The sequence below is a fragment of the Lepisosteus platostomus genome, chromosome 14 (genome assembly GCF_059453375.1).
Source record: "Lepisosteus platostomus isolate fLepPlt1 chromosome 14, fLepPlt1.hap1, whole genome shotgun sequence".
Taxonomy (NCBI): domain Eukaryota; kingdom Metazoa; phylum Chordata; class Actinopteri; order Semionotiformes; family Lepisosteidae; genus Lepisosteus; species Lepisosteus platostomus.
The window spans coordinates 6,446,176-6,469,954 of NC_142624.1; the positions used below are offsets into that span (position 1 = coordinate 6,446,176).

The 23,779-nt window shown below is 41.8% G+C and overlaps 1 protein-coding gene across 2 annotated transcripts in view; it reads left to right on the plus strand.

The window, feature by feature from the left end:
• Positions 1-23,779, plus strand: part of dnpep (aspartyl aminopeptidase) — a 36,334-nt gene that overhangs the window by 12,020 nt on the left and 535 nt on the right. For both annotated transcript variants that reach the window (XM_088606731.1, XM_088606730.1), the window contains exons 2-14: positions 1,030-1,120; positions 2,793-2,881; positions 3,717-3,830; positions 4,634-4,759; positions 8,017-8,141; positions 9,093-9,177; positions 11,033-11,140; positions 12,333-12,410; positions 13,786-13,857; positions 15,281-15,441; positions 17,309-17,348; positions 19,821-19,922; positions 22,838-23,005. In XM_088606731.1, coding sequence (XP_088462857.1) covers positions 1,039-1,120; positions 2,793-2,881; positions 3,717-3,830; positions 4,634-4,759; positions 8,017-8,141; positions 9,093-9,177; positions 11,033-11,140; positions 12,333-12,410; positions 13,786-13,857; positions 15,281-15,441; positions 17,309-17,348; positions 19,821-19,922; positions 22,838-23,005 — 1,350 coding nt within the window. In that variant the 5' untranslated portion in view covers positions 1,030-1,038. The remainder of the gene's footprint in view (positions 1-1,029; positions 1,121-2,792; positions 2,882-3,716; positions 3,831-4,633; positions 4,760-8,016; positions 8,142-9,092; positions 9,178-11,032; positions 11,141-12,332; positions 12,411-13,785; positions 13,858-15,280; positions 15,442-17,308; positions 17,349-19,820; positions 19,923-22,837; positions 23,006-23,779) is intronic.

The window sequence follows — 23,779 nt, forward strand, 5'->3', positions numbered from 1 at the left end:
ACAGGTAATAGGTTTATTCCATGCTGAAAAGAGAAGAAAGAAAACACAACGTTTCGGCCGTGGAGCCTTCTTCAGGTGTGAGAAAGACAAGGCAGTAAGCAAAGGTAATGTAGCAGGAGAACAAAAGCTGGGAGAGAGGAGGAGCGAGAGGCAGGAGCAGGGGACAGAAAGAGAGGCCAATCAGGAGGTGTGAAGTCAGGATAGGTGAAGAGAGGTGTGAAATGAAACCTACAATGAATAGAGAGAATTTAGAAGAAAAGTAGTCTGTCACTGAGAGAAGGGGAAGGTGTGATCCTAGCTGCAGGATAAGTTTGGTTTCTGTAGTCTTTCTGATGTAGGAGTTAGGAAAACCATCTTTGAGAACACAGACAGAGAACGGAGATGGAACCTCATTACCTTTGCTTACTGCCCTGTCTTTCTCACACCCGAAGAAGGCTCCACGGCCGAAACGTTGTGTTTCCTTTCTTCTCTTTTCAGCATGGAATAAACCTTTACTTGTTCCTCTGCAGCCTACGCATGCTGACACAGCTTCCCACCTGAACTACTACATTGCAGTTACAGACACACAGACAGCAGGGCCAATTTTCCCAGACCCTACTAGTGTGTCTTTGGACAGTGGGAATATAGAGCCCACACGGGAACTTAGGGGGCCCGTAAAAACTCTATCCCAAGTCCAGAATTGAACCCAGATCCACAGTGCTGTGAGGAAGCAAAGCTAACCACTCACCACTGTGCTGCTTGTAACCCTTCTTAAGAACAGACTAATGCCTTTTTTGTCTTCGTGTTCCTTCTTGAAAACGGTGGAACACAACAGTGTTCCTCAGACAAAACATTGCTTTGCAGTTACCCAGGGAGGGGCTGCAAACCAATTACCTAAGATGCGGCTTTGATTATCTGCATGTAGAGAGTCCCACCTTTTCATTCACTTTTCCCATTCTCCAATGAAAGGGGTAGAAACTAGAGCTAGAAAAAGGTGGCTGTATACAGTATCTGTAACCGGCCTGTCCGTATGCTTTGTCTTCCTGTCAGTCGGCGATCATGAAGAGCTCCAAGGAAGCCGTGCAGACTGCAGCCAAGGAATTTCTTCAGTTTGTGAACCGTGGCGTCTCTCCTTACCATGGTAACCACGTGCGCTATTTGTTTTTCAGAGGGCCTGGCGAAACAGTGGCATGTCTCTTGGCCGTCAGTTTGCATTCGTGTCTTTTTAGTGTTTGTTTTCAAGTGTATATTCTTTTCAGAGATACTTGTGTGTTGGAATACTGTGCTTTTTCTGAAATGTATAAATAAATCGCACACGGTTATTGTGCCACAGACCGATGTGGTGTCAGCAATTTGATTACCCAAGAAATGGCCATGGCTTATTAATCTTCTTTTCAGTTTAGCCCTAATACAATAGAAGAGTTAATGAATTATTCTGCTTCATATGGAAGATACCCCAATTTTTTTTTAAGCAGGGCAGGCCCACACAAGACAATTCTCTGTGAATTGTGCTCGGACCTCTGCAGGGCACATGCAGAACTCCCACTGAATTTTGAGCTTTAAGGATCCCCCAGAGGAAGTCCTCCTTTAAGCTTTAAGCAGGCCTTCATCAAGAATCCTTAATTTTTCCAGCATGGTATTCATAGCAGTTTGCAAGAATTTTGGTACACAAACCCTGTTTTTGTTTTAGAAATCTTTGATGGAAGAGATACTGCAACCTACATAAAACATTATATAATGCTATCAAATATCAAATCATACAGTCCAAATATTTCCGGTTGTGTTTTAGGTATATACTGTACTTATCTACTATATATCTAAATATAATGACTCCACTACTTTTTTTCTGTAATTGTGTCTTTAAATATAAATTCCAGTTGTTGCATAATGTCAGCTCCTTACATGTAGAACTGCCTGTTTTAAAGACTTGTGTGTCAGTTAACAAAGCCATTGATCTTCTGATAAGGGTGCTAAGAATTTTGCTGACGAGTAGCAAGTGGCAAAGTCAGTTTTTATTAGTTTTAAACTTTAAACTTAGCTGTTAGTGCTTGAAGATCCTCCAGGAAAGATATAATGTGACACCTGGGTTTTTGCAAGTAAGTATTGCAAAATGCTGTGGTTCAGTATCTGTAATGGGATCTAAGTTGGGATATGATCGCCAGCCCCAGTTTGGGGTCTCCAAATGGCTTAAGCATCATTTTCCTCCACCCAGTTGCTTAAAAAACATTTATGATAGCTGAAGTCTCTTGTTCTGTATGATACCTCAGAAGTGCTGTTACAAAGGCATTATTTTCTGTTATTTCTTCACGAGAAGTCAATTTTAGGAAGTGCAGTTATACCTCATGGGGCCTGTGTGTTGAATACCCTTAGCTTGTAAACTGTTGCACCTGGGTCACTACACAGGCGCAGAATTTCATAGTGAAATGATGTGGTGGAGGTTTTCTTCCAGTCTCTCAAGCTGTCACTTCAGCTGATATGTGTATTTGTCAGATGCATGATGATGATGATGATGATGATGATAAAAGGTGGCCCTTTTGATATTGGGCATCTGTAAATGTTCGGGAGCAAGTGGAGGGATATCACAGTCACAGGTTCATCACATTGCAGGCTCCACTCAGCAGGAGCCTACAGGTGTAACCCGAGTTAAGGTCACTGACAGTTCCTAGCTGATGGGTGTAAAGGTTAAGCAACCAACAGTATGAGCACTACTGTATGTGTTGGAACACTTTACAGTTTATAATTAAAAGCAAAAGATGAGTTAACCAGCATGATTGGTTGGCTGAGGGGTAATGCATTGCTCTGTTTTCCTGCAGTTGTGCAGGAGTGCAAAGCCATGCTTCTGGGAGCTGGGTTTAAAGAACTAAAGGAGACAGAGCATTGGAGCATCGAGCCTGACGCCAAGGTGTGTGCCTCCAGTCGTTCTGTTCCTGGGCAGAAGCAGGACAGAACTGATTAGAAGGGAGCAGCGAGCATCAGATCGGGGCAGCGAGCATCAGATCAGCACTTGGGTTACAGTCAAACATGTCTTATACTGTAGAATTATTTCCTCCTTTAATGCATGGTTATACATACATTGAAATGAGGTGATTACACGTGCTAACCTGCTTCATATACATTTTCTCCTTCATCTTTGCTATTTTTTTTAGAATTTTATAAAGCAAGCAAGAAAGAAATGTTCACATCACAGAAAATCAAGACACCGAGAGAAAAACCTTGACAAGAATTAAGCTTAGCCAAACCGAAGGAGACATTGTGTGGGTACATGCTGTATGTGCAACACTGCTGTTCTTGAATTTCCATTGTATTGTTTCCTGACAGGCGAGAAAATCTTGAGGTTGCAGCACAGTGCTGCGTCTGTGTACTTCTTTAAGCACTGTTATAGTATATGGAGAGCTGTCACCAAGAAAAAACAACAACTTTGAGTTTCATAATGTTAGTTAAGTGGCTCAACCAGGAAAGGTGCCTGTCCATTATAGGTTAGGCTCTGTGCTCATTAAAGGTTATCGAACCTTAAATGTTCAAATCCGAAATGAACACTTTTATGGGTGTAATGTCAGCAAAAACTGGTTAGGGATGCCAATGGCGACTCCATGAGTGAAGAATGTCACGGTCACACACTCCACAAGTCTGAGTGGGAAGATGGAAGCCATTGCTCTAAAAACTTCATTTAAAAAAAACTGTCTTTTTTTGCCAACACACGAGTGATTCAACTGCTCTCTCTTTGTTTTTTTTGGCAGTACTTTGTGACCAGGAATTATTCCACCATCATCGCATTTGCCGTAGGGGCGTTGTACAAGCCTGGCAATGGTTTCTCCATAATTGGCGCTCACACCGACAGCCCCTGTCTGAGGGTAAGGCCTACAAATCTCCAAGTAGGGTAGGCCTCTGCTGCAAGTACTGGTAATTAAAAGTGTTTCTTTGCAATTGAGTTTCAATCAACTGGCTCACAGCTTCAGCCAGCAATCTTGTGTTAGTGTTAATTTTGGCAGAGCTGGGACTTAACATTATAATGGTCACTTCCAGCATTCGGTATATTAGTTAGCAACATTTTATTTTTTACCATATATAATGTAGGATGAGTGAATTATGGTACAAGATGCCACTAAAGACACACCACTGTGATAAGGCACTGTGGTTAATGTCTAAAGGCACACCACTGTGTCAAGGCACTGTGCTTAGGAGTGTCTAAAGGCACACCACTGTGTCAAGGCACTGTGCTTAGGAGTGTCTAAAGGCACACCACTGTGTCAAGGCACTGTGCTTAGGAGTGTCTAAAGGCACACCACTGTGTCAAGGCACTGTGGTTAATGTCTAAAGGCACACCACTGTGTCAAGGCACTGTGCTTAGGAGTGTCTAAAGACACACCACTGTGTCAAGGCACTGTGCTTAGGAGTGTCTAAAGACACACCACTGTGTCAAGGCACTGTGGTTAATGTCTAAAGGCAGACCACTGTGTCAAGGCACTGTGGTTGGGAATGTCTAAAGGCACAGGACTGTGACAAGAACTCCTAATGTCTGAAGACACACCAGTGTGCCGCGGTACACCTCTTGAGATAAAGCTTTAATAGAACGCCTCTCTGCTCTTCAGGCTTTCCAAGGTATCATCTTCTCTTTTAGTTGATTGTCAGGGCTTGTCTGTTTTGTGACGCCCAGGTGAAGCCACGTTCTAAGAAGACGAGCCAGGGCTGCCTGCAGGTGGGGGTTGAGTGCTATGGAGGGGGCATATGGAGCACCTGGTTCGATCGGGACCTAACTGTTGCTGGAAGAGTCATGCTGAAGGTGCCCCAGGTTTTTTTTTCTCATATTCTATATGTCTTGATCTTTTGAATACAGTATATTGGTGATTGGAATATAAAACCACAAGCTGCATGCTTGAAGTGTTTTAAACCTTTCAAACCTTTTAACCTTTGTCACTACGTTTGTATGATGAGCGAGCTGAAGTGCGTCAGATGCACAGCTGTGTTGCGTTATCTCTACCTGATGTGTGAAGACGTTTTTTGCATGGCCTGTTTTTCCAAATCTGTCTGACTGAACTTTTCACACATTGAGCAGCTCATAAATCTGTCCCCTTGACACCCACTGTCCAGAGATCCCCTCTGTTCTGGCCTTTTGCAGTCTGCGAAAACGGCCGTGTAACCCATCTCCTGCTTGCGTTGCTCACCAGTGGTATTTGATCCTTTCAAATAGCGAGATGGTTGGCGTTAAAAGAGCTGTGCATGAAAATGGGCACATCATTGCCCTTTTATTTTTTCTTTCTCGCCCCAAAATATGAAAACAACATTTTTACTTTCATTCATGTGTTCATCTCCCTGCCCTCCCAGTCTCTCGGCCTCTTGTTCAGCAGAGTTCTCTTAGTGTTTGGGCTCATTGTGCTGAATCCAGAACTGCTGTATCACTAGCCCTCCCAGCTGTCTCAAACACTCACTGGAAAGAAACAGGCTGTTTACATGGGGGAGGAACTCAGCTGTCAGGTGTCAGGAGAGAAACGACTGACAGCTGGCTAAACACTGTGACTCAAGCTCACATTTTCCGGTGCATTATGGCCACTTCATCAAGAAACCTTAGTCAATCTAGCCTTTGTGGCAAGTAACATAGAGAAATGGGGGTTCTCTGTGTCACCACTATGGCTGCCTGATCAGTGTTGATCTCAAAATTCACATCCTTGCACTGATTGAACTTACACATTGATAGGTCCATGAAGGATTGCTTCAGACTTGCACCTGACAGGTTGCAGCAGTTGAAATCTGGCCTTTACCACCCACAACTCTTCTTCAAAAACTATTTAGCCTGTGAACTCCAAGATGTCATTCTAGTGACAATTACAGTATAGAAACATAGGGCTCCTGCACGAACCATATGAATGCCATTTCTGTTCTTTTATTTGGAAGCTACGGTATATGTATTATAAACATCTTCAAAAATGCTTGCTGTTTCCAAGGTTTGTTTTTCCCTCCCAATTTTCAAAATGGCCCCGTTTCAAAGCCTTGAATTCGATTAACACCAGTGTTAGCCGCTAGCTCTGGATACATAAGCAAAGCTTTAATCCTCACAGGTTGCTGTGGATAGTCATCAACATCATCATCTTGTGTAAGAACAAGGAACAATTTTGTAGGTTGAATAAGATAAAGTAAATTAATCAAATGACCCTAAGAGCAACAGATTAGTGCAAGTACCTGGCATACAAAGAGAAGTAAGGACTAAAATAGAAGAAGAAGATCACTATATTGGCCATATACAATTTCTTACATGAGGAATTTCTCTTTCCGCATACCCCAACTCGCTCTCCATGATAGGGAGACAGGGAGAGAGAAGCTTGGGGTCAGAGAGCCGGGTCAGCCATTTATATGGCACCCCAGGAGCAGCTGGGGTTAAGAGCCTTGCTCAGGGGCCCAACGGAGTAGGATTCCTCTGCCGGCTGCCGGATTTGAACCAGCAACCTTCCAGCCAATTCCTTCCAATGTAAACACCCTGTTGGCATATATTGTGTTAACAGTGAATAAGTGCAAAAATGAAGTAACCTTACCAGTTTTAGTACTGAAACCATTAGAGTAAAACAGTGCTGAAGATGTTGGAGAACTGAGGTGCTGTCTTGAGCACATCTGACAGGTGAGCCGTTCTGATTTCTGTTGAGAAGATCATTACATCACAGAAGAGCAATAGTAGAGGTAAAGTACAGAATGTCAGGTGGAAGGCTGAAGAGGAAGAGGAAAAGACAGGTGAGAGTTGGGGTTACCTTTCCCAGCTGACCTGGTTGAGGCGTCTCCAGAAGACGACTTTTAATTGAAATCTGGAATCTGCAAACGCATGAATTCTGAGGCTTGAACTTGAGGGGGTTTAAGATAAAATGACATTCAGTTAAGACATTAGAGATAGAGGCTATTATTAAAAAATGACACATCTTTACAAAGTGCATGCTGCTGTAAAAAGACTCGGGGCACTTACATTTCTTAATTGTTTTACTCTTTTTTCAGGGTTATTCTTGCAGAAATCTGTTTCTTTGACAGGCTGCTACTGAAAATTGAGCAATTATGTTTTAAAACAGTTAATTATGATAAATCCTATTTTGGAGAACAAAAGCAGTCTTCTGGTTTTATGGTGGTCTAGAGTATAAATTATATTAATGATGAGGATAATCAGAAAATGAGTCAAGTACATCTGATTGATATTAGTCATAGATTAAATTTACTAAATGACTTGCTAAATCACTTCTCACCCAATCTGAGGTGTACTCATGTCAGTGTTGAGATAATGGTAGAGGCCACTAGTAGAGACTTGATTGCTGATGCCTGTAATATATATATATATTCATGTATTGTAACTCTGAATTGTGTCTGAGATACCTACTGTATGTCTTTCCTACAGAGATCTACAGTAAATGAATGTGTACCTACATTTCTCTATATTTTGCCAGTATAACTTTAAAAGCATTTGAGATTATGAAGGGGATCAGTGGTTTCAGAAGTGATGTGCTGTGCCCACACACAGATATATATACAGGTGTATATTTAATCTTACAGTTAGCAATGATAATTATTTTCCATTGGCTGATTAGGCGTCCTTTAAAGTCAGCTGTGAAACATGGGCCAGAGGAAAATCTGAAAACATACAGGATGATTAGGAAGTTATTTGGCCTTTTCAGACACAGAACAGGGAAACATGGTTCACATACAGTATGAACCAATCTATCAGGATTTAGCATCATAATAGTGACCAGCAGGGGGCACACATGTCACTAGTGTTCATCATAGTTATTCCTTGGAATATACTCTGTTTACTCAGTGGGTCACCAGTGCCTTCTGGTGTGTATTACCCTTGTCTACAGGATGGTGTTCCCTCGGTTACATTTGTGTGTTTACCACGTTTCCTTGCTTAGTTTGCCAACTATATAAGCATCCTGTATATTCAAGACTGAGAATATTCCCGACACAGGGTTTCCCAGCATAAGGAACACCACATTCAGTTATTCTTTAAGACTGAGTTTCTCTCATTTAGAATTGTTCACTTGTTTGTAATGCTAGCTGTGATTCCCCGCGCAGACTGGCCAGCTGTTGTCGCAGAAGCTAGTTCACATCCCGAGGCCTGTTCTACGCATCCCGCACCTGGCCATCCACCTCCAGAGAGACGTCAACGACAGCTTCGGCCCCAACAAGGAGAGCCACCTGTGAGTGACAGCCAGCACGTACTGCCATTGCTCAACCATAACAGCAGTGAGAACAGGGTGTTGATCTATGATCTTTCCTACATTAAGGAATCACATTTCCTGTTAATTTCTGGGTTATATTAGCACATCTGTTACCACATGTGCTTGCGGCGGCTGGAAGAAGAAAATCAGTAAAATCATTGTATTTTGTTGGGAATTTTATTGAACTTTGTACCCAACAAAAGTCTTTTGTGGCAGTTGGGATTGAAATGTGATGCTTTTTCCCCCCCTTCATTAAATTGCTCTGCATTACCCTAGGAAATGATTGGCAATTTAATAGGAGGAAAACAGAACTGAAAGTACAAATTGCTAGTGCAGCATATTGTCTTATGCAGAGATTACTGGAAGAGATTGAGAGTTCTAGGCTGTGAACCTGCGGGTCACTCTTGGTATAGACCAAGTATGAGTGAAGCTCGGGAAGTGATTTTACTGCAGTGCTTTCCGCAGGCATGATCTGTGGATTTCTCAAATGCTCAAGCAGCGGTAGACCTCTGAAAAAAGCCTTCATACGTCAAGCACATCCAGTTTCCTTGCTGATCATGTTTTAACAGTCCACTGTTCCAAATTCCATTCCACTCCAAAAGGAGGTAGGCCCTTGTATCTCTACTATACAGTAGCTTAGTCCATGGGTTCAAATGGGAGAAATTGACTGTTAGATGGCCTGTCTTCTCTGCAATATCACCTTCTAAAATATTAAAAAAGGCTCACTAGTTTATATTTCAGAAATAAGTATGTTTCAAGGTGTATTTTCATCGGACTCCTCCGTAATCGATGGTTGGGGGGAGTCCCCATTACCTGTAAAGGACTTTGAGTGGAGTGTCCAGAAAAGCGCTACATAAGTGAAAGTATCATTTATTAGGAATTAATCTGGGCGATCTGCTGATCTCCGATCCTGCTCGTTGTCTCCTCCAGTGTCCCAATCCTAGCCACAGCAGTGCAGGAAGAGCTGGAGACAGGTTCTGCTTCAACTGGGGATGCCAGCAGTGCCACAACAACGGTAATAGACCCTCACAACTAAATTCTGTAGCATTGTCATCAACTCGGTGATCTTTCACACCCTGATTTGGCACTAAAGATGTCGCTGTGGCATGTTAGTTAGGGTGCAGGACCCGGGTTACTTTATGGAAAGCATGCTCAGAAATTGTGACAATTTTCCCAGAACACATCCCTGTTTAAGGTGTTTTATGTCTACATCAGACCCTGTAAAGGTGCCCTAGCCGAAGTTACCTTAGGGGTGGGTTTGTGTTTCATTCCTGTAGATCCTGGACCATCTCTTTATCAGGCTTTCTAACTATCTAGCTATCTTAATTACGACAAAGGTCTATTATAACATGAGGATAAATATGGCCCTGCGTTTGCACAGGCTTCAGTGATGACTGAGATACAGAGCTGTCTTCCAAAATTAATTTTCTGGTAAGTGGGACAGCACTCAGGTCACAACCTAGAGCAATGGGATATTCCATTGGAAGGGGCAGAGTGCTTTTCTATGACCCTCCTGTCAGAAACTGAGATAAATCTGACAAATAAAACAAGTTTTTCTTCCAGCTTTCTGCTTTTGTGCTGCACTCAATTATGAACACATCCTTTTTCTTGTATGTGACTGCTCCTGACTTAAAGCTTAGCTTATGAGAGCAATACTGCTAGAGCTTTATTTATCATAGTTATAATTTTATTTTGCATTTAAAAAAAACTGTCAAAACCTGCACATGAAGTGTGGATGTTGACATCACTTTATCTTTTTATGCTTTCCTTGATATGTTTTTCCAAATTTTCTTTAATGTTCATTGGTATTTGAAGCCATCAGGGCCTTACTGGGTCTTGGATGTACAGATCTTCTATGAGAATAGAAACAAAGGGGTCACACGTAGGTTGATTTTAAAGTGGGGGAAATTCCTACAGCATGTTTTCCAGTTCAAGTCATCCATTTTTGCAATTGCAGTTAATATCAATGAGTCTATAAATAAATGATAAAGGCTAAGTATAAATAATAAATAAAGGCTTGCACTTTAAATGACTGCAAATACCTGTTTGTCTAGGGATACTAAAGTAGATTAAAGTTTTTATGCTTAATTTTGTACCAGAACATTTTTTGTTTCAGTGAAGTGACATTTCTTTGAAATTGTTTTCTGTTTGAAGCAGTTTTCTGATTGCTTACTGAGTAAACAGTGGTGCCTTTTCAGGTGATCAGAAATGGCACAGGATTTAATTTTATATGTATATAGCTTGACCTATGTCCACAGCCTCTTTTGAAGAATCTGAAAATGTGCCAAAGGTTTCGAAATGATCAGTGACAAGAAATGTTGTTTACCTACTTTTCTATGTTGAATAACTCATGTGTACTGCTAGATAGATAGATAAGACTTTATTGATCCCGAAGGGAAATTGATGAAAAATTGATGTGCTACCTCACAGCATTGGGGCCTTGGGTTCAGTTCCTGGGGTGCTATCTGTATGAAGTTTGTATGTTCTCCCTCTGTTCATTTTGGGTTTTCTTCCGGGTGCTCCAGTTTCCCTCCACAGTCCAAAGACGTACTGGTAGGTTCTTTTAAAATCAGCTGGGATGTGATTTTGTGTTTGTGTGTGCCTTGAGATGGACTGGGTGTATCCTGCCTTGGGGAGTTAGGCCTCAAACTCCCCTGAGACCCTGTGCAGGATAAAGCGGTTTAGAAAATGGATGGATGGATAAAATACAGTAACAGGTAGGAATGTTGAGATCTGGTAACGTTCCTATTTAAGGGCATCACGGAGTATCTATTCTATGCCAGGTAAACTGCTCTTGCTACTTCAGCGTGGATCCAGCTTCTCCTGACCTTACTCTCTCTCCACTCTTCTCTCTTCCTCCGTGCTGTCAGTCAGAGAAGCATCATCTAGCCCTCATCAACCTGCTGTGCACCGAGCTGGAGGTGGAGAAAGAGTCCCTGCTGGATTTTGAGCTCTGTCTTGTGGACACTCAGCCGGCTGTGAGTTTCTTTCACACCGCTTTCTTTACTTGGTGTTGCTGAGGCGTGCTCTTGATTGACAACAAAGGAAAAAAAAGGTGTTTTCTCAGTCTGAAGGTTAGAAAAAGCCATTCCTGGCCCTAGTCCCCAAAATAGCCACTCAAGCACCTAAAAAATTCATTTTATGGAGGGGCCCTGCATTCCCCAAGTGACAGGAGACAATTGGCCAACCTGCTTCCTGACATTTGCATTCTTTTGTCTCACTTGTTCTGTCAAAAATTATCCAGCCTTGCGTTGAAGAACTCCCAGCAGCCCGCTCCAAAAAATGTGCATAAGCAGCTTATTCCACAGATGCACAACCCTTTGTGTAAATAAATTATTTGTATTTGGAGCCTCTCTCTTATTAGTGAGAACTGCGGCAGTCTTCCGTCTAATGCTTAACTCTGGTGTTTGGTAATGAAACCGTGCAGTTTGGTTTTGGGTGAATGCACAAGATTCTGCACAATTCATTTACAATTAATTTAAAAAATCTCATTCTCCTATAATATCCTACACTTACACCTTGATATGAATCAGTAATGGGATTCTAAAATCAAATACTAAAGCATCTAAGCACACTAATGATCAGATGTAAGATCATAAAGGAGACTCTTAACTTTGAGCTGTTTTTTGTTACCCAGAGGCTGTCCTTTGTGCTTAGCAGCTTACTTGCTGGGGATCTGCAGTATCAGTTCATTTGATATTCTGATAGCTACACTCATGTATTAGATTTATATTTTACACTTGTAATAACACAGAAATCACAGCAAGAGACGTCAGTGTGATACTATGCAAACAGAGACCCCTCTCCTCGATTTGGTTGCTAGGCAGCACTTTTTACCTCTGCAAAGTAATTGTTCTTACAGCATTTATGGTGAAGCTACAGCTCAGTTTTCCTTTGACATAACGACATGTACAGTCGACATTAAAGAACGACGGGCCAAAGAAATCAATGACAAAAATAAAACACTTTTTGTTATTCCAGTAAGGAAATGTTCTCTCAAAACATTCCACAGGTATTGCTTAAAACAAAAATGTCGACAGAGCAGGCATAAATACAGTGCTAAAATACAAGACTTTTGTTGTTAGTAACCCAAATTAGTTTGTAATATTTTTCACATATTTGATATACTGTATGAATAGCGGAGTAATGTGAACTCGTGTCTTTTCTAAGGTGCTGGGAGGCGTGTTTGAGGAGTTCATCTTCTCTCCTCGTCTTGATAACCTCCACAGTTGTTTCTGTGCCCTGAAGGTGAGATGTGTTTAGTTTAGGTCCAACAATGCAGATTTTTTGGGCTTAACTACAGTTCTCCTTGCTCAAAGGATATACAGTAGAATTTGATTTTCCCTGACTTAGGGCCTCACTTGATGAACCACAACCTAGGAGACACACACGTTTTAAAAAGACTCAGCAGTACTGAAGGAATGAATAGAAATGCTTACGTGTTGTGTGTAGAAGATACGTGAGCTTACAGCTCAGGCTGTCCTCCCTGCGTAGGGATCAGAAAAGCCAACACATACTGTACTGTAGCTGGGCTCCTTATTTACTCCTCTCTCACTCTCACAGTCTGTTCTGCTTAAGCTTATATTACACTGTTTATTATATCCTGCTTAATTGTTTTTAATTCCACAGAACAATTTCCCTTAAATTCCCTTTATATTTATTTTATATGTGTAGCTCCCTTTGCTCCATAGTGGAGATCAGTTGGTGTGTGACAGTGAGCCTTCACACACTATGCCTGTACTCCACTAGACACTGACTCTATCAGTCTCTTTCCACAGTCCAGTGAAAGTCCGTTACAGAAAAGGTTCAAATGGGAGGTTAATTAATTCCATGCTTAAAACTCAGATGATAGAAATGACGCACCGTTTCAGCTGTGGAGCCTTCTGCCACATGCCACAGCCACAGAATTAAATTTTTCAGGGTGAAATTAACCTCTAATTGTTCCAATCAAAAGTATTAGTCTGTTATGGAATACTATATGCAGTTACATATGTATTTATTAAATGAATTAGATGCAAATGTTCTGTCCATACAGTGTATTTAGATTTAGACTAGTAAAAATAGTAACCAATCAAATAAATAAACCTCTAATAGTCTGTATTCAATATTCTAAGTGTATCTGCCCAGTCTTTTGGGTGGTTTTCAAGATGTGGGTTGGCTTTGGGCGACATCACATCACGCTGTCCAGAGTAAAGTAAAGTACAGTATCTATCTATCTAAATGCAGTCTTAAACGAGAACCTGAAAAAAGAAGTATAAACTGTTCTGTTTACAGTATATGGAAATCATTTTAGGTATACAATTTCAGAGAAGCCATACGTCTAATTTCTTAATACTAGGCATTTTAACGCCAGTCTTTGTTGTTTGGGTCTGCTAAGTTGACAGTAAAAAAGTAACAATGAACTGCATTAAAAATGGGCATCTCTCTTTGTCTGAGTTATAGGGGTGTGCTTGTACTTTAAGGGAATAGTTATAGTAATAGAACCCCAAGCTTGGCTCACTGTATTTGTAGTCTGTGCAGTTTTGGAGTGGAACATTAGAGGTTCAAAGGTTACAAATGAGTGGAAGCCATTTTGGTTTTCAAAACCCAGTGGGTCAAACCTGCCTTTTCCCTTCCAACACAGGCTCTGATTGACTCCAAATCCCTGGCCAAAGACCCCAACATCCGTGTGGTGACGCTGTATGACAATGAAGAGGTGAGCAGATGTGATGCGCCTGGGCCTGTTGAGATCTCCAGAATAACGAGATTAGAGAAAACCCGGACAAACCACCCAGAGGCTGGAACGCTTTGTCACATTGCGTGCTCTAAACCACTGGCAGCTGTTGTTGTCTTTTCAAATGAATTGGCTCCTTGAAAAATAATTCAGTTTTATCAATTTAAAAATGTTGGTATAAAATTTCAAACTGCAGTTGCCCTGACATTCATAGAATCTAATGGTCTTTTGTTTTCTAGACTCCAGGGCGTATATGATGCACAAAATGTATTTAAGGCTAAATTTAAAATGGGGAAAAACAATTAGCAGCGTTTAGTACATTATTTATTTGAAAAATACCAGAGACTGAAACAAGACTACACGCAGTCTGGACAAGTCGTATGCTGATGCTGGTAACGGCTGTGCTTTAGTAAAGTAAAGTTAGTCAATTTACCTCTTTGGTTTTCCTGGGTGTGGATATAATCAATGAGGGTCCAATTAAGCAGATCATTATTTCCGTTTAGTGTCCCATGTAATAAAAGACAGCTGAGCTTTAGCAAAATCTAGAAAACAGAAAAGTGTTTTAAGTACATGATATTTTGTAACGTTTCTTATGTTCTTTAGACACTCGCATGCCAAAGGTAAGAGTTGGCAAACCCTGAATGGGTTGAGTGTGTCACTGATCACCAGGTAGATTAGGTTACAGTTTCTTTAAAAACGATAAAAACGCTTCTGAGTTTAGCACAGTAGTTAGCATTGCAGCCTTGCAACTCAAGGGTCTAGTGTTGAATTCCGGACCTGGGGTACTATCTGCGAGGAGTTCGCACGTTCTCCCAGTATTCACGTGGGATTCCTCTGGGTGCTCCGGTTTCCTCCCGCAGTCCAAAGACATGCTGGTGGGTTTAATTGGCTTCTGGGAGAACTGGCCCTGATGCGAGTGTGTGTCTGTGTGTGCCCGGGCAACTGACTGATGTTCCTATTGCATGCTGGGATAGGCTCCGTTTCCGTTGACGTCTGGAGTCAGCCTGATTTCTGCAGGAGGGCAAGATGCAGACGGGAGCTTTATGCTTTTCTTAAATTACATTTTCAGTTTTGCTCAGGCGAGAGGCTTGCTGAATCGCCGATATAATAATGAATTTTTAGAAAGCGCCTTTCTCAAGGTGCTTTACAGAACGCCAACAAAAAAATAATACAGCACATTAAAAAAACAATGAGAATCACAACGAGAGGAGGCAGTGGATGGGTGTACTGAATACAGTAGGAGTGGAAGGGGGTAAAGAACAGAGCCAGTTAAGTAAAGGCCCTTCTAAAGAAGCAGGTTCGAGTCTGGATTTGAAAGAGTTCAGGTCTCCTAAAGGCGACCTGCGAGAGGACAGCCGCTCCCACGCTCCCCCCTGACGTCTTTTGTCTCGGCTGGTGTCCCAAGGTGGGCTCGGAGAGCGCGCAGGGCGCCATGTCGTCCCTGACCGAGATCATCCTGCGGCGCCTGGCCTCCAGCAAGGAAAACCTGACGGCCTTCGAGGAGGCCGTGCCCCGCTCCTTCGTGATCAGCGCCGACATGGCGCACGCCGTGCACCCCAACTATCAGTGAGTCTCTCGGCAGGGGCGGGCAGTGACAGGGATCTGTTGTTGTTGGGTTTTTTTTTTTACAAAAACACTCATCCGGGGCTGCCACGGTGGTCGTTTTCAGCAGGTGCATGTTCAAGAAACAAATACAAAGGGGCTTCAAAGCAGCTCATCCAGTGAAAGATCGTTTTGCTAGCCAGCTGTGGTTGGGACTCCCCCAGGTGACGGAGTAAAAGTTGGCAGAGGAGGCTGGGATTGATAGGTTGGGTCCTTTCAGCCAATGGGGACCTCCCAGACCCCCGCCGGCTTACGACGATGGGCACAGCGCTGTTCCAGTCGGCCAAGCCTGCAGTGCGTGAGAAGATGTTTGATTCAGCGGGTGGGAGGATCAGAGGAGCTTGTCGGCTACTCCTAGTTCTCCCCTTCAGCCGTTAGCATGAGCTGCAGACGTAAAAGAAGAACAACAGCAGGCGATTCCAGAATGCACATCTAATGAAAAGCACGAGACGGTAAAAAAAAGAGAAAAGTGTAAATATGATGAGCATCAAAAGTAACTTTTTTCGCTTGTAACTCCAAGACCTTTGTGAACTTACCAAGAAAGCGACAAAATCAGGCACTACAAAATTTAGTTTTGCTGAGTAGTGCACTGTTGCATAAAACATTGCCTTTTTAGACAGGGTCCTGTATGTAAAAACGAGCTTTTGCATACGTTTAGACTTTTCGTGGGAGTCACTACTGCAGCAAAACATTACTACTTCAAAATCTTGTTTTCAAACATGTGTTGAACATCCCTTCAAGAAATGAAATAAGCTTTCCCTAAACTCAGAAACAATCTGACACGTCAATTCCACAGATCCAGAATGAAACCATTTCTTTAAAATAGCCATGTAGCTTTTTACCACTACTGTATAGAATCAGCACAGCAACTAAATTATCACTCATAACTAGAAATGTCATGATTGTTGGTTGTTAATGCTGTCTTGTTGTTCCTAAAATTTATTAGTAATGTTAGTGCTTTAATTTAATTTTGAATTCTATATATATATAAATATCTTTAAAAATGAAGTTTTGTTGATAGTTGTATCTATCTATCGTCACTCAGAATCTCCAGTAGTGTATACAGTACATTTACTTATTTAAACTACGGATAGGGGACAGCTGCAGTGAATATCATTAGCCACTAGGTGTCAGTATGGATTCAGAGTTGAGTCTCAACTAAATCTCAACTAAATAACATAAAACTTGAGTCCATTCATGCATTATCAGAATGCAGATAATGTAGACACGTCAGTTAACCTAGCCAGGCTGGTCTGAGGAGTGTGGGAGGAAGTTGGAGCACTCTTGAGAAAACCTATGTGGACATGAGGAAAAAAAGTAAACGCCAGACTATAGACACTCCAGCCCAGAATCGAACCCGGGACTCAAGAGCTGTGACTAAAAGCCCTGCCATTGCCTAAAAATTATTTTCTTCTGAAGTTTTGCAATTGATTGTATCAGAAAGGTACTTAATTGGGTAAATCGTTACTTAAATTGACATGCTTTTTTGTTATGTGCAGGAAGAGCCAGGAAAAAGGTTAATTGTACTCACTGAGTACATTAGGGCACTATGAATGTACTCCTCAGTCCCCTTTGTACTCGCAAGTTGGTTCCTGACAACCTAAATTACATTTCCATTTGGCAATATGCTGTACTAGCCATCATCTTCAGTGCATTTGTTTTGATGTTGGTAATTGACACATGGGGATTTAAAACTAGCATCCCATTTTACATTGGAGTATCGTGTATGGAGCTAATCTCCAGCAAACAGCAAATGAATTAAGAATGTTCTTGTTTTGTCATTTAATTCACCTAATAAGGGGGTTGAAATTTGTTATCCTGTTTTCTCTAGAGAGAAACATGAAGAGAATCACAGACCAGCTTTCCACAAGGTAAGGGCAATTTTACATTGACGTTAACTTCCCCCATCTCGTACTCCCAGAATTCCTTGTATCTTGAGCGATCAGCTCAGGTCCCACAGGATCTAATGGTCTGTACTGATTTGAAGCGAGCGTTATTTCAACAAGAAATTATGAAGCCTGGGCCATCTTTCACCAGCACGCTAGCGTTGCAGTCATGGGAGTTGGTTTATAAAAGGGTGTTGATAGTCAGTGAACGACTCAATGCTTCCTATACAGAGTTTAAAAATGTAATGATAGCCATTTTGAGTACTTGCCCACATGATATCAGCATTGTCCCTGTACATGGCTGTCTATGTCAGACCCTTCATCATGTTCTTGACGATGCTACCAGATGCAGATGGTGCAGTTGGGCATCACTGGTACACAATCCCACTGATGGAGGAGGCTGTGAATTCTGTTTATATCCCAGTTATCCCTCACTTTGTTTCTGAAATGGTTTTAGAAACTTTGGAAATGACATAGGTTGTCCAATTACCAGTCATTTGGCAGGATATTCTGAGTTAGGCTGCAAAGGAACAAGTAAAGGTTTATTCCACGCTGAAAAGAAAAGAAACACAATGTTTCGGCTGTGGAGCCTTCACACCTGAAGAAGGTTCCACAGCCAACACGTTGTTTCTCTTTCCTTTTCAGCATGAAATAAAACTTTACTTGTTACTTTGCAGCCTATGCATGCTGACACAGCTACCTACTTGAGATTCTGAGTTATTCTTTAACTAATAAAAACAGTGCTCCTGGAGCAGTTGGGGTTAAGGGCCTTGCTCAGGGGCCCAGCAAGTAGGATTCCTCTGCCAGCCACGGGATACGAACCGGCAACCTTCCAGCCACAGGCACAGATCCTTAGCCACAGAGCCACCACATCGCCCCGTTCCGATGTGGCACTTTATTGTAAACAGGCAACGCGTCTGTAATAATTATACCCCATTAGCTGTAAACAGTGTACAATGTATATACGTGTCATTAATTATATTAATAACTTCAAGAGTGAACATCTTGATTAACCAAATTGCATCTACTGCTCTAGAGAACTGTGTCTCAAACCTGACTGAGAAGTTGAAGTCCTCATCACAGATACCAACTGCTTTTAAAACTCATGTGACTCTGGTAGCCAGTTATACACTGGGCAAGGTGTCTCCAGGCTGGTAACCTTCATTTTCCTCACTGGCTGCCTGCGAATATATCAACCGCAATAACAGCTGGCTGACATGTTCCAGACTCCCACAACCCTTGGTGTAAAAAAAAGTCCCTTCTGTTCTCTGTCTTAAATGCACTGCCCCTTAGTTCCTACTTGTGTCCTTTAGTTTGTATTTCACTGTTGTTTCCTGAATGTCTTTTAAGATTTTGAGTTTTTTGGATCAGGTCCTTTATATAATCTTTTCTGTTCAAGTTTAAGAATATTTGATTATATAAGCCTGTCGAAACTGGACCTCCCTTTAAGCCTGGAATTGTACTCTTCGCTAGTCTGACTCTACGGGCAGCAGTGTCTATAATGAGGTGACCAGAATTATATTGTATGGAAAATAAGCTGTGACTGTGCATTATACAATTTGAACATAATATTGATTAATTTCAGTTCCACACTTTTAAGTATATAAACTTACATTCTGTTTGCTGTTTGTCCTACATGTGTAGAAAAGGTCAAATGTATCAACGTAAACAGCTTTTCCATTACTTCAGTGCTTTCAATCCTATCTTCCCATCTTAATGTTTTGTTTTGCTATGTGCATGTAATTTGACCTGTTCACTCTTTATTCTTTCTATATTTTCTATCCAATAACCAGTTCTCATTCCAAATACATGCATTCATTGAAATGCCTTCCACTTGTAATTTGAGAAGTCATGTGTTATGAGGGAATTATATTGAAAACCTTCAGAAAATTTGAATTCTGCCATGTCGCATGCTCTTTTTTGTGTCTATGATAGCCATTGGCAATTAGAGCATGATCTGCACTACTCTGTTACCAAGATAAGAATGATTTCAAGGCTTGGAACACAGGAAAAATGACTGACCTCTCTTGAAGCAGATGGAATAAATTGATCACCTTTTTCAAATCAGGGGCGAGCCATTACAATACATTTCTTGAATGGCAAGGAGTCTAGCCAAAGAACATGATCTGAATGACAGCAACAGAGTGTCTAAGGCTGTAAACATAGTGAAAGAACGGACTGCTCCCGGTCACCGAGGTATTTATGCGTGAGAAAGGATATCGTAAAATCAACCCAGTTGAGCTTTTCAACCAAATCAACTGTAAATCGATCGATGCCCTCATACGAGTGTGGATTATGCCAGCCTGCAAGTACAAACAGTAACTGTTAGGTCTGCAGTAGTGGAGAGTCAAGCCTGGGAGGTTATGGATATGGATACAGGATCAGCAGGCAGGGCTCAGGCTGCTATTTCAGCATGGTTTTGGACGCCATTGATTGCAGTTCTCTCTCTCATCCCAGGGTCCAGTGATCAAGTTTAACAGTAACCAGCGCTATGCCACCACTGCTGTGACTGCCTCCATCCTGAGAGAGATTGCTACCAAAGTCGACGTTCCCCTGCAGGTAGGTCCTGCGGCTACATGCTTCCTTCCGGGTTTACTACTAAACTGAGCTTTCGTAAACACACCCTAAATCACTGTACATCTATTGCCGGTATGGAATCGCTTTCTGGCAGTGTTCAGTCGACAGTTAAAGGACTGTTCAGTTCTGGCAGTTGAGAGTAATGCCTTCTCTGTGAATTTCTTTCTTCAATCTTTTGGTGTGTTTGGTTCCATCAGAGAAAGGCTTTTGATTTCTTTTTTACTTTTTTAAGTTCTTTTTTTAATTTAGCCCTCAACCTTCTCTTGGCCATATCATGTGCCTGTGATATTTGTTCTGGAGATTCTGATTGGGAGTGAGGATGTGGCAATACGAGTAAGACTGGGTTGTAACTGCTTCAGAATATTTTAGCACCAAACAAGACAGAACATGGTGTAATCTTTCAATAGCGATACTTCATCATGCAAACAGCTCCTGCACAAAAGCTGTGTGGCCAGCAGCTTCAAACTATAGCTATATGTTAAAACTGGATTCTTGAGCAAAACAAGATGGCTGCCTGACCACCATTTCATTTTCTTTGTTGTCAATATGCAGCCCTTACACTAGCTCCTGCCATTTAAAGACTGTTTGGCCAATTGTCTCCAAATATACAGTAGCATGAATTATTCAGTGACCATAACGTTAACATCAGAGGAACTGTCGTTCCTGTGTTCTTTCAGCTTGTCACAGCATCCTGTGCTTTATTGGTGGAGCAAGTGGGATTTCTCCCATATGGGAAGTAAAAATGGGCTGAAAAGTGCAAATTCTTATTTTGTTTCTGTGCTGCGTCACCTGGAAAGTTTCTGTAACACGTACAAACTTCAAGCGCAACAGCAGTTCTGCACTAGCAATCCCACTACACCACAGGTCAGAAGGAGGAGTGAGAAATTGTTTCGCCGATCAAAGTAAGGGGGAAATTTAGGTACGCCAGATTGTGGAAGCCCAAATTGGGGAAGTCAGAATGTGTGAGCCCTGGATTTTAGCCAGGACTCTAGTTTTAACATCTCTAATCAATGACTGCACGTTTTAGGGAGAAAGCTACTGCCGTTATCCGGTAATAAAAATCATTCAAAACATGAATCTGAAACAGTATATACTGTATATAAGCCAGTTTTCAAATGTTTTCTACAAGCTAATGGATTTGAGATGCTGACGCATAAATAGTTTCTAAATTGGAAAGACGAAAGTGATCTTGGAAGCACAACAGAAGAGACGACATAATTTACAGTTCAAATGTCTTGGGGAAAAGAGGCAAGGACTTGCCGTTGTGTTCCATCACTTGGCAGGAGATGTTGCCTACACGGCAGTAAAAGCAAGCTTTCTCAAGGACACTCTGCTCTCCATTTACCTTCTTTGATAACCCTGCAGCAGCCCACAAAAAATGATTTCCGATTAGCCCCAAAAACGCAGCCTTGAAAGTGACGCGTTGTGAAATTTCGAATTCTGCCTCTGGTCCTTTTTTTCCTGTAATCGCAAACAAACAAAAAAAACACTCTGCTTGCAATTTCGAAACACGCATCCCGCAGGTTGTGAAAATGTGTTTGCTGCCCAATTCACCTGCACACTTTCTCATTTCTTTGCTGTTTGAAACCGTTGTGTGTTTTTGTTTTTTCAGTGTGTGTATTATACACACAGTGAAAGACATATACTGGAGTTTCTTTGAATAGTCTATTAAATGAATGTCATTTTTACAAGGTTTCTACCGATTTCATACCAGCAATATCTTAATTTATTGTGGTGCCCAACGTTGTACACAGCATTCTAAATGAGGTCTTGCTGGTGTATTGTTCAGTTTTAACATCCCTTGATTTAAGTTTTAGGCTTATTCCTATGTTATGATTTTTATTGCATTATTTTGAAGATGTAAGTCATTTGTTAGCACGAGTCTTTAATTTTTTAGCATCTTCAAGCTCAGTGTTTTCACACATTTATTAAGATTATTAAGAGATAATGAATGATAAAGACCAGGAATTCTGGCCAGGGTGCCATGGTGAAAACCCTACACTTTTTGAGAAATGCCCTGGGATTTGTAATGACCATGGGGATTTTTAATGACCACTGAGAAACTGGAACTCGGTTTTACTTCTCATCTGAAGGATGGTGCCTATTTTATAGTATAGTGCCCCCATCACTATACTGGGGCATTAGGACCCACACATAACGCAGGGTGAGCATCCCATTCTGGTCCCATTAACCCCTCTTTAGTTTTCACAGGAGGTCTCCCATCCAGGTGCTGGCTAGGCTCACACCTGCTTAGCTTCAGTGGATTGCTAGTTGTGAGTTGCAGGGTGATATAGCTAGTTTGTACTAGCTTTATGGAATAAGTCGAGGTATTTTAAATATCACATGGGGCACCCCTCTCCTCCAGCTGGGATCAGCAGATCTGAGGAGTGTGACTACTCTTCCTTGTTTTTCCTGTGTGCGGCTGCAGGGTTTGTAGCTGCAAGCCAAGACGCAGATAAAAATATCACACAAGTGTCTGTCCGAAAAATCAACGGGGTTTTAGTGGTCTTTTAAAACCTTTGCGTCCTACATGCCAGGGAATAACAATTAAATTAGATTAATTAAGCAGCCGAAAAGTTGAATACGGTTATCAAGAGCTGACTTAGAAAGAAAACAAGAAAACCCCGTGGTTCTTGAGGACTGGAGTTTAAGAGCTCTTGACTCTGCTTCCTCCTCACCAATGCAAAAGCACAATGTGTTGATGTCGCTCAACGGGGAACTACACTTTGTACGGAATTTGTGCTTTGAGTTGTGTGCAGAGCTTTGCGGGTGAGTTCAGGTTCTTTTCAAACAGGCACTTAGGCTATTTCAGAAACAGAGGGGGACCCTGTATGTTTCTCTCAGCGTTGAGTGTTTTATGAGTAATTAGGTTTTTTTTTCTTGGGTGTTATTGGCAGGATGTGATGGTGAGGAACGACAGTCCCTGTGGAACCACTATCGGCCCTATCCTGTCCGCCAAGCTGGGCATTCCCGTGTTGGACTTGGGAAGTCCTCAGCTGGCCATGCATTCGATCCGGGAGATGTGCTGCACATCTAGCATCCTTCAGACCACAACACTGTTTCAGGTACCATCGATTCTGCTGGGTAGATCCCTTAAGCTTGATAGCAGCACAATATTGCTCAAGCTGCTATCATCCTAATCTTGAAGAAATTCAGGCAGTAACTATGCAATGGGCAGGCATTCCATCCAGGGTGTGTCCTGTCTTGCACCCCTTGCTTGCTGGGATAGGGTCCAGCTCCTCCGCGATCCCGGACAGAGTCTTGGTTGACTCTGGCTGAAAGATTTTTTGCATCCACATATTTGATTTCTTCACCAGAGTACTTTAGCGGGCACGCAGGCTGGTGCGTCCACAGGTGCAGCTGTCCCCATTTTGTGAAAGCCGGCGGGCAAGGGAAATTGTTAGGAGGACAGAGAGATGCATATTCTGAAGAAAAATGTAGATGAAGTGAAAAAGACAGACACGTTTGAAGAGTAGAATGATCAAAAGTTGCTTGGCATAACGGTGAGTACCAGCCTGTCCAAATGTGAGGCACGAAATCCAAATATATTAAAGACTGAGCAAAAATGTATACAGTATTGTATGTGCTAATACTACTGTATATAGATGTTATCATATACAGTACATAAATGGGCAGTTATCTCAAGCCACACCCTACTTTACTTAAATATATTAGTATATTCACATGGAACACCCTTATTTTTTAAGGCTTTTTTTAAGGCTTATAGTACATTATGATTTTCTGTCAGTTTCTCTGTGTCACAAGGCTTCTAATTATAGCAGGGTACGGCTCTGTATACAATCTTAAGAAATCATCTGTAGGTCCCTTTGTACTTTCTG